This window comes from Herpailurus yagouaroundi, unplaced genomic scaffold (genome assembly GCF_014898765.1).
Source record: "Herpailurus yagouaroundi ecotype Mexico unplaced genomic scaffold, PumYag 77, whole genome shotgun sequence".
In the NCBI taxonomy this organism is placed as follows: domain Eukaryota; kingdom Metazoa; phylum Chordata; class Mammalia; order Carnivora; family Felidae; genus Herpailurus; species Herpailurus yagouaroundi.
The window spans coordinates 83645181-83664036 of NW_024412388.1; the positions used below are offsets into that span (position 1 = coordinate 83645181).

General features: G+C 35.3%; 1 protein-coding gene across 1 annotated transcript in view; it reads right to left on the bottom strand.

Annotated features, from left to right (window-relative positions):
* Positions 1–18856, bottom strand: part of DPYD (dihydropyrimidine dehydrogenase) — an 891530-nt gene that overhangs the window by 354817 nt on the left and 517857 nt on the right. Inside the window, exon 17 of the mRNA XM_040471061.1 lies at positions 876–1040. Coding sequence (XP_040326995.1) covers positions 876–1040 — 165 coding nt within the window. The remainder of the gene's footprint in view (positions 1–875; positions 1041–18856) is intronic.

Here is an 18856-nt window from a genome sequence, read left to right on the forward strand (position 1 = left end):
ATTTCATTAGATTTTAAAGTATCTATCATTAGAGTACTTAAAACATTCCAATTCGTCTTTGAATCTTTTCTACAACACAAAGACACACATTGTCCAAACCTCAACTTCCATTCATCACCAGCTCTGAGACAGAAAATGATGGGGGGGCGGGGAGCAGAAAATTGTGTGTGTGTGTGTGTGTGTGTGTGTGTGTGTGTGTGTGTGTTGTGTATATGCATATGTGTATCAGAGTGATGAGGGGGGAAAAAAATAAATGAATTAAGAACAACTCTAACCATCTACTGAAGAGAAAATACTACCTATAGATTAAAAAACTACTGGCGACATATAAAAATCCATAAAGAAATGAAATATATGTAATCTTTGTGTACAATACTTTTAAAGAAAGGGCTTTATAAAAGATAGTGACTCATTTAGTATAAAGGTATTAAAATTATTTGGTAAATTATTTCCCACTGAAAAAACATAAATAAACTATATAAGAAGATATTCTGCTTCTGCCTCAGGTTTATATTTAAAATGATTTATAGCCTGCAATTTCTTCCTAAGGTCATCACCTTCATAAATACTAGCTACATACAGTGAAAACCAAGTCAATAAAATGAGGATTTCATTTCTCTTCCTCTGCTTATGTAGATACTTCTTCCATCTGCATGGCACCCATTTATAACAAAGCCTCACATTGTGTGGATTTTTATGAGTTCTTGAGCTTTTCTTTCTTTTTTATCTTTCTATGCATCAGCAAAGCAACTGGCAGATTCTTTAATAAAATATATTATACACATTAATATTTATAAGCCTATGAATTGGATGTTTAAATAAACATTCACCAACTTATGCCAATTCTTTTGTTTTAGACGTTAAATCACACTTACATTGTCTGGAAAGTCAGCTTTTAGTTCGGTGACACTTTGACACCAATATGCAGCCGTTTTTTCACTGATGAGCTCAATATTCAGGAAGGAGCTTTGTCCAGGGCCATACATGGGGCCAGAGGTAGTCCCCCGGATGATTCTAGGCGAAACATTTGTCACGATGTCCTGATAAAAGAGTAAAGATATTGGGTCTCCTTTTGACCAAGAAAAACTACAATCTTTATTCGATGCTCATTTCTATATGACAATATTTTACCAAGTCCTTTCTCACATTTTTAGAGAAGAATTTTAAAAATATATTTTAAATTACATGTGAATATAAACTACTTCCAAATGAAAGAGTAAACAAAGTATTTGTCAGCTTTATTTAAATTACTTTCTGTAATTGTAAGGTTAGCATCTTAAAAAATATGTAAATTTATTTTATTGGTTTTGGGCATACATATTTTAATTTGTTTGCAATTAAATAATAAATAAAAACCTGATAAGTAAAATGTAAGAATATCGTTTCAGTCTAGTTAATCCAAATACCTTCAATGACATTTTAATTCCAATAAAAGCTAATGTTTTATAAAGAAAAAAAACCACTATTTTTCTTAAAAAGCAATTCCAATGTAAATCAGCCAGGGAGTACATATTAGTACCACTGGCTCATCAAACTTTAACACATATTCTAACAAACTAACTGGGTCAACCTACCTATAGAATTCTAACTATAAATTCACATTCAATGAGAATTCAGTTCTTCCAAGACTGAAATGAGGATATCAATAACTTCCTGATAACTATAAACAGTAAACAGTCAAATTAACTTGCTTGTTAAGTGTAATTAACAATGTACAACTGCTTCTAAAGCTGTATTAACAAAGAAGAGTAACATTCTTACATTAATAAAAACTAAAAAGAAACAAAGAAGAAAAATGTTTCTTTAGCCAACTTCCAATTAAAATTAATTTTGAGTAAAGGTCATTTAGTTAAGGATTTATCAGAATTAGTCATTTAAGTACCCCTCCTCACCATCTTGTCACTTTTAGTGAGATAACATGAACCCCCATTAGTATATAGCAATTAAGGTCAATTTACATATTTTAATTAAGAACCACCCCATATAAAACAATTAGCGTAATAGGCATACTAACTGGATTTCATAACATTTGGACGTTTTTCCAACTAGATAGACAGGAAACCTTAATTAGCATTAATTAGTGCTGATCTGCATATGTTTGATAAGGCATACCCTTGCCACAAAAGATTATTTATTCCTGAATCTGCCAAATGCTACAGTTGCAGAGGATAAAAGGACTTTTCTTCACATTGCATGTTAATTTCTGGTAATTTACATTCACTTTTACATTCGAATTAGTATATTATAAAATAAATGGTATAAATGTTACAATAAGCCTCCTTAAATATGTACATTTTTACTTATAGGAATCCTGCCAGTTAATGTTTTACTAATTAAGCCATTCCACTTCTATTGTAATTATGGGCAACACCACCAGCCTTACTTTGATTTGCCATTGTGAAACAGTGTTCCACAATCTTATAATGGGTAAAATGACAATTCAAGTCACTCCAGAATGCTCAGGTTTAATGGGTCAAATTTCTGTCTTGGCAAAGGCTTAAATGTATGCTCTACATCCCTGCAGGTGGCTTCTGTGCAGCTTACCCAGGTAGGTAACTCAAGTGCTGCCATGGTCTGAGAACAAGATGCTAGGAATTTTGAGACAGAGAGAGACAGAGCATGAATGGAGGAGGGTCAGAGAGAGAGGGAGACACAGAATCCAAAGCAGGCTTCAGGCTCTGAGCTGTCCACACAGAGCCCGACGCAGGGCTTGAACGGACCGTGAGATCATGACCTGAGCTGAAGTCAGACACTTAACCGACGGAGCCACCCAGGTGCCCCAGGCTTATTTTCTTCTATATTCCAACTTTCAAAAGCCATACACTTTAAGCCTTGAAGTCTTCATTTCCTCTGCTCTACTCCCTAGTCTAAAAGCCTTTCACCTAGATAAATCCAATCTAGGCCACAGGTTTTGCCCTATATAAAACTTGGCCAAGGAAGTGAATACAGTCCTTACTCAGTTCACCAACTCATGTGCCCTGGTGCTGAAGAGTCCTACAAATGAAGGGGCACCTATTTAAAGGACCACTTTATAATGTAGCAGCACCTCCTGCTTATTCAACAAAACTGATTAATGTTAGCAGCATCCCTCTTCCTATCCATTCTTTAGGTCTTAACTTAGACTTCAGTCCCTTTGAGAAACCTTTCCATGTCTCCAACATCATCATCTTAATAAGCTGCTCTGACTTATGCCACCATAGCAATATATCCTTCCCCAATTGGCATTCTTAACATCCTGTAGTGTAACTGTCTATATTCTTGTCTGAACCTTTCACTAGAGTATAAGGATTGGAAAAGAAACTATCTCATTTGCTAACACATGTGCAGTTTCTAGCCTGGCCTTTAACAGGTGCTCAAATAATGTTTTTTGAAGAAGCCTAAAGCAAAACCCTAGGCACTAGAATGGGTCTTGTCCTGAGGCAGGGGAAGGATAGAGGATTTATTGCTGGCCTTATTCTGTTGCTGAACAGACATTATATTCAAATTTCAGGTACTGGTTCTTTGCTTTAGATCCTTTCCTACTAGTCTGTTACTCTAGAATTGGGGACTTTCCTTGCTTCCCCTGATACCTCAGCGACCCCTGAATACAGCTCCCTGTCCCCAACTACAGTTGGTAACACTGTGCTTGACACAGATTGCCCACCTCTCCCCATCTCAGCCTACTGCAGAGCCTCAGTGACAGGAAGCATATTTCAACTTCCTCACACTGTAGCTTTTAAGATCTCCCGGATTGTTGGCTCTAACTTCCTGGGTTTATCTGATCTCAAGGATCCAAATACAATGGTTTTATTCAGATACAATCTGACTCTAAGGCTTTCTGGGTCAGGTGGATGTGAATTCCTAAACTGGTCATTGGCTACCTAGAGGATTTCTTGGCTGATGAATGTATTACGATCTTAACCAACTATAGTTGCTTCTTGTGTCTGTGCCCTAGGCTGGGACCACATCTTCATAGAATGTTTAGGCTTTTTTTTTCAATATCATAAAATAAAGAAGACACAGCATAGAAGAATTGCACCTATACTGAGTAAGGAAAACCGCAATGGTCCAGTAATTCTAAGCCATATACTATTTTACAGTAACCCGCCTAATAACAATTAGGCCAACAACCCACAGTGGCCAAATGGATCAGTCTTAACAAGATTTAAATGGAGGACAGTCAGGGGTGTCTGGGTGGCTTAGTCAGCTAAGGGTCCAACTTTGGCTCAGGTCATGCTCTCACAGATTTGTGAGTTCAAGTCCAGTGTCTGACTCTGTGCTGACAGCTCAGAGCCTGGAGCCTGTTTCATTTTCTGTGTCTCCCTCTCTCTCTGTTCCTCCATCACTCATCCTCTGTCTATCACCCAAGAATAAACATTAAAAAATTTTTTTTAATAAAAAAATAAATAGAGGACAGTCAAGCAAATGCTCCATTCTTAAAATGCCCCACTTCAGTGGTAACTTAAAACCTAAAATTCTGACATTAGAGATTCTTCTTTTGAATACTGTGAGTTAAATTTATTTTTAATGTTGGGGGTGTTTTATTTTTCTCTTTTATAATCTGGTATTAAACTCTAAATATACCATGGGAGAATTATCAATGATCTCCTTAACCAAGATCAAACAGTAAGTGCAAGCAAATCAGAGGGAAATTTTATCTACTTCATAATCAGGGTTGCTAATTCATTTATGTTGATTTATGACAGGCAGTGTTTCTGTGAACAGGTTAGTGTTCTCTTTCTTTAACTCAAGCCAAGAAAAAAGATCCTTAACAACTGCCCAAATTGCATATGCCTAATGTGTAGAGCTTGTCAACTATCAGTGAGTCAACTGTTGCCATTGTAGCAATTTAAAAATTCAGCGTATTCCAAATTCAGTGAAAGTGCCGAGATTCCAAGATTGTCACCCAGTGATAAATTGGTAATAGAAGTTTTATTCTAGGTTTTCTTCCTCAAATTCATTCATCTTTGCTATATTACCTTATCAAAAAAAAAAAAAAAAAAAAAAAACCTTCTCCACTAACTTAAGACTTCTTGGAATTGTTAAGTGAAAGGTGAATGAAAACTTGGATACAACCAATTACCCTTGGTTATATGATTATAGAGTTAAAGCTTCAATAATTGGGCAATAACTTACTAAAGCTTTTGACCTGGGAATACTAGAATTTGAGCATGATTTCATAAGATAATATTTTGCTTTAATATTTAATAGCTAAATTATATTAGCATTGCTTAAGGGAATTAATATAACAAACATATTCAGAATATTTAGAACAAGCTTATTCTCTATAACAAAGAAGAGGAATTACCATAGTTCTAGTCTTCAGTGCATTAACAATATACTGATTTTTAAAAAAACATTTTTTCAACGTTTATTTATTTTTGGGACAGAGAGAGACAGAGCATGAACGGGGGAGGGGCAGAGAGAGAGGGAGACACATAATCGGAAACAGGCTCCAGGCTCTGAGCCATCGGCCCAGAGCCCGACGCGGGGCTCGAACTCACGGACCGCGAGATCGTGACCTGGCTGAAGTCGGACGCCCAACCGACTGCGCCACCCAGGCGCCCCTAAAATTGATGTTTATAGATAAGAAAATGTTAGGTGATATCTCTGCTTTGTGTGATATTGTAACTACCATTATATAATCGAATGTTAGTGACCCCTTAACATTTGAAGTGATGCTAGTGATTTTTCAGCATTAGTAAAGAGATTTAAATGGTAAACAGGCTGATTATATTTGCTTGTTTAAGTTCATTTACTTGACCTCTCTTATCCTAAAGAAAAAAAAAAAACTATAGTGTTTCCATGGTTACCACTGGATCAAGATAGTCACGATGGTCTCAATGAACAGAAAAAGAAACTGCAGAGATGTCTTGTTAAGAGGCTAGGAAAAGAAACAGGGTCCAAAAAAGTTGAATTAAAATGAAAAATAAAATTTGCAGAATGAACCAGAGCTACTCTACCACAACAGATTAATTTAGAAATCTGTTGAGTGAAAAGAGCAAGCTGTGGAAAAATATATAGAATATGATACCTAAAACAAAACAAAACAAAAAACATAACATACTGTTTAGTGAAACACACTTATGTGACCAAATGTAAGTATAAGAAAATAATTAAAATAATTCAGAGGAGTGGTTACCTCTTACAATAGGTAGATACTGGGGGAGAAATTGGGGATGGTGGAGCAACGATGACTTTCTAAAAGTATTAGTGATATATAATTTTAAAGAAGTTTCACTCTTGAACTGCAGAAACACATGGTAAAATGAGAAATCTGTTTTATGCGTTTTGTGGTATCATAGTGCATATTGTTATACACTATAGGTAAAGTTTCATTGGTTTACCTGAAAACCTGTAATTTAAATCTTAGGTGTAAGTCATTCCTTTCTTAATTCCCAAAATTCTGCCATAAACTGGCTCTTCATGTCAAACAAATCTTTTAATTAGTTTTAAAAGCTAGAATTTTAAAAATTAAATGCACTGCATGACAAATTGTCTTCTAAAATATATCACTTTCTGTATGAGTGGGCTTTATCTATACATTATTCCATAAAAGAGGAGAATCACTTTGCAAATAAATCTAACAACAAATATCCTGTTATGTAATATGGTTCTATCATTATAAATCTGGCATACTGCTTCCCTGGGAATAGCAAAAAAGTAAAATAAAATTCAACAGTGGCCCAGTTTCCAGTGCAACTCCACTATTATGAAAGAAGTACCTAACATTTTATTTTCTTCAAGAGCTAAGTATATTAATATTTGATCACTCCTCAAAATAAATGTTATAATGGTCAGAATATTCTGTACGTGGTTGTTTTGGAGGGGTGGAATGGGTAGGATGAAAATTTGTTCTTAATACATCAATTTTCCATCCTAGTGTCTTATGTAAAGATAGCGCTCAAAAACCTGAAATTGTGACCAAATTTACCCATTTGTCATCAGGAACTTTGAATCTGTCTACCCACATGGAAAACACAGTTAACAAGAATGACAGTGTTATCTACAAACACAAGATAAATTATCAGAGAATTTGTCTACTGCTGCCCAGCTCTAGTGAGCATTAGAGATGAGACTAGAATTCAGGCACATTTAGGTGATATGAATAATATTAGTGACCACTTAACATTTGATGCAGGTGATACTAATCAGCACTAATTTTAGTTGCAAGAAAAACCAATTTAAACAAGTTAGACTTTGTTAAAAAGTAGGGATGTGGCATTTACTTTAAGGAAAAGGAAAAAAATCCCGTAACAGGAAGGAAGGAAGGAAACTCATTTTGAAATGTTTCTCTGTCTCTTCTCTCTGCATCTATTTGCATAGCTCTTCATCCTTCCCTCTTTCTGTGGAGGGCTTCCTCTGTTACAGTTCATATGATAGAACCATAGGCCCCTGACAAGTTCCAAATTATAAGGTATAGGTAGAGTCATATTCAAATCTTGTAATCTCTCAAGTCCATGATTCATATATATGGTCATATAAACAAAAATGGAGTAATTGAGAGCTAAGCAAGTAATTTTAAAGGAGTCTTAAAGAATCTACTACGCAGGACTGGTCTTTGCAAGGTTCACCTTAGAAGGCTTACAAGAAAATATCATATGGACACTAATGAAGTATATTTATTAATTAGGAAAGTGGATGTAAAACAGACAAAATTATTATCATGTAATGAAATGAAAATTTCCATAGTCTAGAATAAACCATAACAATCTATTTCCTATTCCTGTAGCCCCAAACCTTGCAAGATCAAAGTTGCAAGAACTCTTTAAAATCCTCTCATGTTTTAGGTTGCATCGAGAATTCTGTGACTCCAATGTGTTGATGTGCTGAAGACAGTCAACACAGACAGCCTGGGGTACACTCAATCTCAGTCTTGCAGCTGGACTGAATTGATGCAATGGATAGTCTATTAAGAAGGGTAAGACAGTACAAGTAAAAGGAAAAACAAACAACACACTGTGTTCTAGAATGAACAGGGAAACAATTTACAACCTGATTAGGCTAAAGGAGGGGAAAAAGGAATAGAAACTGAATATTCTGACTGTCTACTATATGTCAGGGAAGGAATTTTACTCACACACTCTCTAGTGCTCACTTTGGATCAAACATCCCTGACCTCTTAGATAGTGTCAAACGTCTATAAAGGATTTGGTATCTCACACTGTCCAAGTATGGAGATTAATTTTTTGAATTTTATTTATGTCATACTAGTAAAATGTTCAATCACAGACTTGTGTAGCCTTTTGTCTTTCCTCTTGCCCTTTTTCAAAGAGCTTATAACTTTGTAAATAGGACACCAAAAAGTAATTTGTTTTGCTCTTTGACTTTCTCATCTGTCAAACTGGCTTCACTACATGCTTGCTATATGACAGAGAGTTGCAGGATTTTAAGTGAAATATTACAGCACATGTCCGATGTGGTGTTTGATTAAATACATATTTATTCGTTCATCAGCATGAGCTTTAGAAACAGTCAAAACAGAAGAGTTCAGGCACCTGGCCTTAACTAGTACATGGGCTGAAGTTGAGAAAGCAACAGGAAATGAGGATGTGAAGATTGTAGAGTTGGGTCAGATTACAGAGTCCTGAATGACTGTTTTAAGGAGTTCAAACTTTTTTCTGCAGGCTTTGAGAATCCATTGTGTTCTGTCTCCTATTCAAGTTATTAATACCAATAGCTCACAGCAGCTGTGCATTCACAGAGATAAGTTTTACAAGGAACAGATGAAGAGCTTTTTCAGAGCTGATATCAGATGGATTAGAACGTGATTAATCAACAGACAGACTGATTAAATTATTGGGTTCACTGTTCAGATAAGAGGTTTTGGATACACTCTGCCAAACTGTAATTAACTTAGAAATTTCTGCTGGCCTGCTTATAAGATGATCATGTGATATGCTTTGAAGAAATCTTTTAAGGCCCAGAACAGCAGCTGTGAAGGTGTAAGCATGAATCAGTTTTAATAATTATTAATCATCTCCAAGTATTAAAGCAGAATTTTCATTGAAAATGATAAATATTTTTTAAGAAACTTCACTTTTTATAAAACTTGTATAAATCCTCTGGTTTTACTCTAGAAGCCACTGTAAACGAATAGCCATCATTTAAGGAAGGAAGCATCTAAATAATTAGTTTTCCATTTCTGCAGTAAGGTTAACATGATGCACAACTGAACTGGTGTCAAAATAAAATTTCTCAGGGATCAAAAGTGACGACAAAGCAGAGATTCCTAAGGACAAACTACCTGCAGGGTGGTGTCTTCTCTCAAGGTTTCTGCTGGTCCCTGATGGCCTACAGCCTGATTTCTAATGGCTTAGACATACCTTAGAGAGAGAAAAAGTCAGGGCTTAACCATAAGAAAGGACAAACAAAAAGCAATGCTCTCAATTTGTGAACTAGGAAACACCCAGAGGGCAATGGTGGTGTAAATGTCCATTTTAGCCTTAATTATGGATGAAAAAGAAAATAAATCTCCCTTAGGATTGCACACTTGTGTGGACTGCAAAACTTAAAGTTGAAAATTTGGTTTAAAGGTGACCCCTAGTCATGGTGTCCACAGGTAACTAGAAGACGCAGTTTTCAACTCTGTCTGGAGGGATTTTTTTATACAAGGTATCAAAAAATTCCCATAAATAAATTTCCATGGAAAGTGAACTCAGAATAATTCTGCTAAACAAATGAGAAAAAAATATTGGAAGTGAGAGTCAGTAGGCAGAAAAAGCTACAAAACCAGACTTACAAGGGAATATAGATAACTGAGATTATCAGCTTTAGAATCAAATGTTTATTATGTTTGAAAAATAAAAGAGGGATGTATAATCAAAGAATAAGAAACTCAAAACTTATCACGAAAACTTAAAATATAAGCAAAAGAAGGAATATCTAGAATTTTAAATATATATATATATATACATACATACACTTATATATATAACAAATTGGGAAAACAGAATTTTAAGAGTTTGGGGTAAACAAGAGATTAGACATAGCTGAAGAGAATTAGTCAAGTTGATACATGGGAAGACTACCTGAAAGGCAGCAAAGTCAAATGGGATGCAAAACATGATGCAGAGTTGAGAGGCATAGAAAATGAGTATGAATGAAAGGAGAAATCTAAGTGGGGCTCCCAAGAATATAATGGGGAGTCTTGAGAGAGGCATCAGTTCAATAGAGATTGTTAAAGATTCAAAAGAATCAATGAGGGACAGCAGTCTTCAAATTCAGGGACAATAACAAACTCAAGGAAAGTTTTTATTTATTTTTTAACTGCCACCTTGTAGTAAATAAAACACCAAAAAACAAAGAGAAGATTTAAAAAGCAGCCAGAGAAAAAAGAAGACTCTCTACAAAGGAAAAGCAGATTGACAGTGAACTTCCCGGCAGTGCCAATGGGAATCAGAAGAGAGTAAAATATTTTCTATAAAGAAGGAATGTTAACTGAAAAGTGCATAATTTCAAAATTATAACTCAAGGATAAGGGTGAAATAATGACATTTTGAACAAAAGAAATAATGAGCAAATGGCATACACAGAGAAAATGAATGGGCTAATGCTAATTGGACTGGGATAGATGTGAAAAACAAAGTATTGAACAATAACAAGAATAAAGCAAGTTGCATAAAAAGGTAAACTGTATGATTATATTAAATGAAATAGAGAAACAGGCAAAACTAAACAGCATACTGTTCAGGCATACATATGTGGTAAAACATATACAAAAGGAAGAAAATGATAATTATAAAATCTACGTCATTCCCTCTAGAGGGAAGACAAAGGGATATATCCGAGTAGGCAACACAGAGTCAAAGGTATAGGAATATCTTCTGTTTCTCTTTCAGTGTGAAATGTGAAAAAAAAGGTATTCATTTTATTATTTCTTAAAATGCATACCTCAATTATATACATTCTTTTATATGCATGTTATATTTCCTAGTGAAAATTTAAAAAAATAGGATGAACACCTGAAGATGGTATTATTCTAGAAGCAGCTAGCTAATAAGACTTTAAGATTGGCAAGTTCTCAGCATTACCACCTGTGTCTATATATGGCCCTGAACAATGTCTTAGAAGGAGTATTCCTTCTGGTCATTCCTCTAACAAAACGATGAGATTGTATGACATGATCCCTTATACCACTTTTGGCCGATACTCCTTAGGACAGTAAAAAGTTATTTATCTATAAAACATACAAATTGGAAATATTTCAGATTGGCGTGTTGCTATCTGAAACCTGTTTTGGCCTAGGACACAAATTTATGATTTAGGGGTAATCTTGAACTCATTAAAAATCACTTCAGGTAACAATACACAAGCTTTGGCTATCTTAGGTAATCCTCCCCACCAGTATCCTACTGACAAATGGGAAAATGCAGTATGAGGGAGAAAAAGAAAGTGTATTTCAGACAAGATCTGCAAAAACATTGTTAACAAAAAAATCATTCATTTGAGCAAATACACAAAGTCAAACTCCTCTAAATGTAAGTTAAGCAGCCATGAGATTTAACACTTGAAATAATAAAATTTTAAGTCTGCTTTCTCATAATTCTAACACCCTTACCCAATAGCATTCTTTCATATATTAGGCCATAAAGATGCTTGTATTATAATTACAAAACACCATTTAAAGAATGTATTATGTCCTATAGCACTTAGCCTTGACAAACAATTACTGGATATCACATTCAACTGAATAAAAAAAGCAATCTTTATTACAGGTTAAAATTAGCCTTGGAACAATAAATGCTTTCAAAGCTATTGTAAACTCCAAACTGCTTCCCACCAGTCTCTTTAGAGGAAATGCAAACAAGTAAACTGAAGGACATTTGAAAAACTTCCTTTCTGTGTCCTCTGAAGTTTTGTCAAGTTTTTTTTTCTTTTTAGTTTCATAGGGATAATCATGTTATACCTAAAAGATGATCGGTATGGCTTCACAGGGAAGGATTTTACACGTTAGACTCAAAACAAAACAAAACGAATAACCAAACAAAGAAACTCTGAGAATTCTGGGCTTTATAATGTGTTATTCATAACAGGACTTTATTTTAATTATTAGGACCACTTTTTAGGTTTTATGGTAGAAAAGAAAATTAAATGGCAAGGTCTATTCATTGATGCAGTTCAGAGGTATGCTACCCCCAAATAAGGCACCTTGGTGCATTACAGATCTTCAACTGAAGGGATTTTAAAAAGGTGGTAGAAGGAAAGTCACTCTGACCTCAGACCTCTGGCCCTAATTCTCTGACACAGGTCTTAAAACTCCCATGTGAAAGATCCTTTCTCTGTATCAGGAGGAGGGAAGGCATTCTTAATCACCAGAGACCTGGAGTTTAGGGCCAAGAAATCCATACAGACAGCCCTTGTTAAACTCATCCTTATCTTCCTAGTTAACTTCTTCACCACTTGCTACCCCTAACCCAAACCCCTCTGTCCTGTCATTTCTTCACAAACGTTATTATTTCTTTGTCTAAAAGGTATAACAGCTTCCTGCTCTGGTCACTTTGACTCTTCATTCTCTCGGGAAGACTTCCATGTACATGTAAAAATTCAATATAATGTGTATGCTTTTCTCCTGTTAATCTGCCTTTGTCAGTTTAATTTTCAGACCCAGCTGGGACCTGAAGAGGGTTGAGAAACACTTTTTCCACCCCTGTAATTACATTTGTCAGTTGGTTCAAACCCAGTCTTCGGAGATTATGTACTCTCTTATCTCCTCATCCTTCAGAAGACAGTATAAAATGTAGAATTCCACCATTTAAATTATTTAACCAATTATTTTACTCATGATAGTTATTAATTCTGAAAGTGGTATAATCATAATCATAATGAAAAAGAGGTGGGCAGATGGAAATGCTGGATATAACCCTAAAATAAATATTATTAGAGTTAACCTAAAAATAAACTGGATGTTGGTAGAGATGTTAAAATCAAAATCTGATCATTTTGCTTAAAATACTGATCTGAGACTCTAACCACCAACTTCTTAGGTCATTAGGTAGTTAGAAGAAACAGTGTGTGGTCAGTTTTCTTTTGGGCTGTAATCACATTCTGACTTTAAGTGTATTTAAATTAGTTTATAAATTAAATAGCAATAACAACAACAATAAATACCTTTAAGTAGCAATTAATTGAGTCACTTAAATTCTTGTCTGGGTGTCAAGATTGATAAAAGCATCTCCAAATGACAGCTTTTATTTATATAGTGGTCTACAATTATCATCTGTGTTTCCACATATACAATGAAAGTTAACCTTCTTGAACATCCTATGGAAGGAAAGAACACTTTCCAAGAGTATTTACTGAGATATTTGGAGATGAATGGGGGATTCTGTGATCAGATCACCTTGGGAAACCATCAAGAAGATAGCTTCTCTTGGTGACGCATATAGTATCTAAGCATAGTAAAGGCCTTGAGATATCCGGGACTAAAACTACTTGTCTATAACCCATTTTCTCACAAACCTGTTAATTCTTTTTTTCATGTATTACCAATTAATATCCTGTAGCACATTTACATTTTATAGAAACAGATTATGACATATATATAAGGCAGTGGTTTCCAGAATTTTCTGATCATGTATCCATCAATAAAAGCAACGTTTTGACCATGCATCTCTAAATAAAACATTTACAAAAAAAGAAATCAGAAAAAAGAGATAAGCATAATATTAATAGTTATTTTCACACATTCTTACCATATCTTAGTGCTTTAGAGACCTCCGGACAGGAGGATATTTAAAAAGGTCTGTCTCCCGAGGGGCCTGGGAGGCCAGTCAGTTAAGCATCCCACTCTTTATTTCAGCTCAGGTCATGATCTCATGGTTTGTGAGATCAGACTCTGTGATGAGAGTGGAGCCTGCTTGAGATTTACTCTCTCCCTCGCTCTCTACCCCTCCCCCATTTGCGTGTGTGTGTGTGTGTGTGTGTGTGTGTGTGTGTACACACACACGCACGTGTGACTGCACTCTCTCTCTCTCATAAATAAAAAAAGATCTGTCTGGAGTTTAAAAAGAAGAGGTATCTATCCATAGAGGAAACTAAAATTCTAACTTAAGAAGATTAGTAATTTTGTCTAGAGCAGAGGTCAGTAAAATTAAACTTCTACTATAAACAGTCAGGTAGTAAATATTTTAGGGTTTGCGGGTAGTATGATCTTGATCACTCCACTTAACTACTGAACTCCGCCACTGTTACAAGAAAGCAATCATAGGCAAAATGTAACAAATAAGAATGTCTATGTTTCAATGAAAATTTATTTATGGACACTAAAATCTGAATTTCATAAATTATGTATTAAACAGCTGTTTATTTCTTATTGCTACTTATATGAATTTCACATAACTTTCACAAGTCACATATATTATTCTTTTGGTTTTTTTCCCAACGATTTAAAAAATGTAAAAATCATCGTTAGCTCATAGGCTATACAAGAACAGGCCAGGGACCAGATTTGGCCAGTGGGCCATATTCACAGACCCTTGTCCCAAGTGTGTAGGGGCAAATTAAAGAGGAAAGCCAAGTATGACTACAGAGGATGAGGTAAAGCATCATACTGATTGTCTTACCAAGCTCTAAGGGTGAAACGTGAATAGTCATGTTTCTTTTTTTTTTTTAACGTTTATTTATTTTTGAGACAGAGAGAGACAGAGCATGAACGGGGGAGGATCAGAGAGAGAGGGAGTCACAGAATCTGAAACACGCTCCAGGCTCTGAGCTGTCAGCACAGAGCCCAACGTGGGGCTCAAACTCACAGACCGCGAGATCACGATCTGAGGCAAATTCAGATGCTTAACCAACTGAGCCACCCAGGCACCCCATGAATAGTCTCGTTTTTTAAGGTGTAGTAGGGTTTAAAACATTTAAGCTGCTCGACAAGATGTAGCAATAAAAAATAAACAGCTGGGCAATATACAACAACTGATTACAAATAAAATTTAAAGAGGAAGACAGATCAAAATATTTTTTTAAATGGGTGGTATTTTTTGGCAAGTTTTCAGAAATCTCCAAAATTAGTCAAAGCTGGTTCCATGGTCCTTACAGCCCTCTGTGGACAGTCAGAGAGGACAGTCTGACTGACTCTGGGGATAGTCAAATACTAATGTTTATCAGCAGGAATTGTTTTTGTGAAAATGGTAGAAGTGAATTGCCTTTTAATAGATCAACCTCATTAGAAAGAAAATGTAGTACTAATATCTGTAATGTTTCATAGCACTATATAAAATTATTTTCAAGTTTAGGTGAGGGTTACACAAACATCATAGATCTCCAGAAGCCTTTTATGTGATAAATTTAAATGTAATAAAACCTCATGGTTCTGATTACCAAAGGCTAAAGAATGAGCAATTTATACACTGCAGGCCTACAGAAGTACAACTTGTCTGCTAAAATAGCCCTAGGGGAAGATAAAATTGAAAAGACAAAGGACAGATAAATAAAATGCCACTATTTTCTCACTAAGCTTTTTGGCTGTGGTTGATTAAAAAAAAATATTATTACTGATTTTATAGTAATGAAAATAAAACAATAGTTACAAGCACCACTGTTTAATACTAGCTATAGAGAAGAGAATTTTGAAATTTATTCATTAGCATATTGATAAGTTTGTTTCTATAACAAAATTAAATTATACTGAAGGTTCACAACTTAGACTGGAGATACTAACTATAGCACTAGATTATGATCTTATAATTGAATTATAATGTCTTGGATCGATTTTACAATGGGAGTAATTTCAAAATCTTACTTTTAAAAAGTGGTTACAAACCTAATATAGAGAGAAATGTGGAAGATCCCAGGTTCTTGAACCATAATAAGCAAGGGATCTCTGATTGCTTCCTTAGACAAGACAGAGGATATAAGCTAGAAAAAGTATTTAAATAACTGCTGATTCATATGGAAAAGGATTTCTAATATTATAAAAAAGGGTTCTATCCCCAGCCAGATCACGTCCATCATTTTCACAAATAATTGATAGATAGCTATATTTAGACCTGAATGTAGACACAGAGAGGTCATATTTACTGAATGTGCTGATGGTGTTGAGGGGAATTAGAATAAAGTAATTTAATGGAGTAAGAGACCAGTTTAAGAGACATAGGCAATACTGATTACTCCAAACTTACTTCACCCATTTCACCTACATTTTTGGAAACTTTTTTTTTTTTTTTTTTTGATATAAAGAGGCAGCAAGGTGTATTAGTTACAAAGAATAGGAGCAACTGCCAGCAACCTGGCACTCAGAGGAGTGCACAACTGTTGATCTTGGGTCGTGAGTTCGAGCCCCACGTTGGGTGTAGAAATTACTTAAACAAACAAGCAAACAATCAAACAGACTTAAAATAAAAGAATAAAGTCAAACTACTTGAGTTCACATCTAATTATTTAAAATTTTTTTTTTCAACGTTTATTTATTTTTGGGACAGAGAGAGACAGAGCATGAACGGGGGAGGGGCAGAGAGAGAGGGAGACACAGAATCGGAAACAGGCTCCAGGCTCTGAGCCATCAGCCCAGAGCCTGACGCGGGGCTCGAACTCACAGACTGTGAGATCGTGACCTGGCTGAAGTCGGACGCTTAACCGACTGCGCCACCCAGGCGCCCCAACTAATTATTTAATCATATTAGCTGGGCCACTTAGACAAATAACAACCTTTTGACTTCATTTTCTTTGTTGGTAAAATGTGATAGAGATAACATCTCAAAAAATTATCTTGGATAAGCTCAAAGGAGACACGTGGGATGTGCTTAGAACAGTATGTGATACAATACAAATAATTCAAAGAATAATTATTATAATTCCATGGTTTTCTTCTGTGCATTAACATTCTTTGCCCTCACATACTTCTAATATATGCAATATAATGTGGCTGTCTACCTTACCAATGGTGAATTGGTGCTGGGTATTCAGGAGGCTATGCATGGCTCTGAGTAGTACACCTGGATCCAGAAAATGGAAGAACACTGGTCTTGGGGGTGAAGGTTCTAAGTGCTAACTTAATGCAGCTGCACATGTTAGTGATACATGGCCCCCTAACAGATCATAAGATTTCGGAATTAGTTCCCCTGATGACATGCCACACTGCTTATTCTGGAAAAGGGAAAGGATTTGAGCCAGAGATTGTGAGTGCTACAATGTAGAAAAGATCCAGGCCATATATATCCTTTTAAAAAACCACTGAATAAGCCTGAGATGCTTACTACACTGATGCAAGTGTGTATAATGAGATCAATAAAGTTTCCTCAAAAATAGCAAATTGCACTACCTCTATCTTCAATATGTTTGCAAGGAGATCATAAACCAAGGTAGAGATCTCAGAATAGGGGAAAAAAATGCTAGAGTCAGAGAGGGAGACCAATGTGTAGGATACAGAATCAAATTCCAAAAAGATGGTGATGGGCCACAATGGTGGATTTTATTTAATAACATGTAATAAGTGATTATACTTTGGGTCCAGCACTCCAATACACATGTACAAGATAGAGAAGGTATAGTTTATCAGCTGAAAAGATTAATTAGTCGTAAATTAGTATTAGAAAAAGGAATGTGATTCACACCCTTTTCAAAGCTCTTCAGAGTACTATCTCCAGTTTTGGGCAAATGAGAACACTTTCAGTGGAAAACAACAGCAGAAGAAAAGGTTAAGAGATAGAGTTATATCATATCAAGAATAGTTAAAGGAAATAAGCATAGTTAGCTTGAATAAACTAAAAAAGGGATAAAAGCTTTTATCACTTATCTGAAGGACAGTCATTCAGAGGAAATTTAGACTTTTTCTGAATCACCTTAAGATGGGATAACCGGCACAATAATTAGAAACTATTCAACAGCATTTCAGTACTCTCTAACATCCAAAGCTATTTAAAGAGTCAATTACTTGTCTCTAGAGAGTTCTTCTTAACTAAAGTATTTGAGAATAGCATAGTAGATACCTACTGGATTATCTACGTAGCACATCTTTTCCAAGAATTGCCTTTTCTCTCCTTCATCCACTTGGTTGCAGGAGCCATACATATAGGTTTAGATTGATTCAGAGGCAATAATTTTAGACATGGTTCCAGTTTCTTATTATACTTTATTCCTTAGGCAACTTCATTCATGTCAGTAGGATACCCCCTTATATTTTTCACTTCAGTCTAAGATGTTGCAACCAAAACAAGACTAACATACATATTAACCAGGGTAGTAACTAACAGTGATGGAACAGGCAGATAACTGCAAATAAGCCTGTAAGTCCCATTCCAGGTGATATTTTGTATTTGTGTGATATCCTATTTTTAATAAACATCTATTTTTAAGGGGAGGGCTTAGAAATGTTATGACAAACCCCAACCCTCACCCAAATCTTATTAGCCCAAATACCCTTAAAAAGAAAAGAAAATAGGAGAAAAAGTTCTCCACTAACACTGAATTTTTGAAAAACAATTCTCTGTTTTCCCCTTCCCCAGACCCTGGCAACCACTATTCTGTACTCTCCTTCTATGAGTTTGACTATTTTAGACACGTTACATAAGTGGAATTATGCAGTATTTATCCTCCTATGAATGGCTTATTTCACTTAGCATAATGTTCCCTAGGTTCATCCATGTTGTCACAAATGGCATGAGTTCTTTCTTTTTTTTAAGGCTGAATAATATTTTACTATACGTATAGAACACATTTTCTTTACCCATTTATCTGTCAATGGATCTATGAATAATGCTGCAATAAACATGGGGGTGCAGATATCCTCATTTCAAACTTTGAGATCTTTGTTTCAACTCTTTTGTTTATATACCCAGACGTGGGATTGCTGGATCACATGGTAGCTCTATTTTTTGAGAAACCTCCATAATATTTCTCTTTAGAGCTGCATCATTCTATATTTCTACCAGGAGAATAC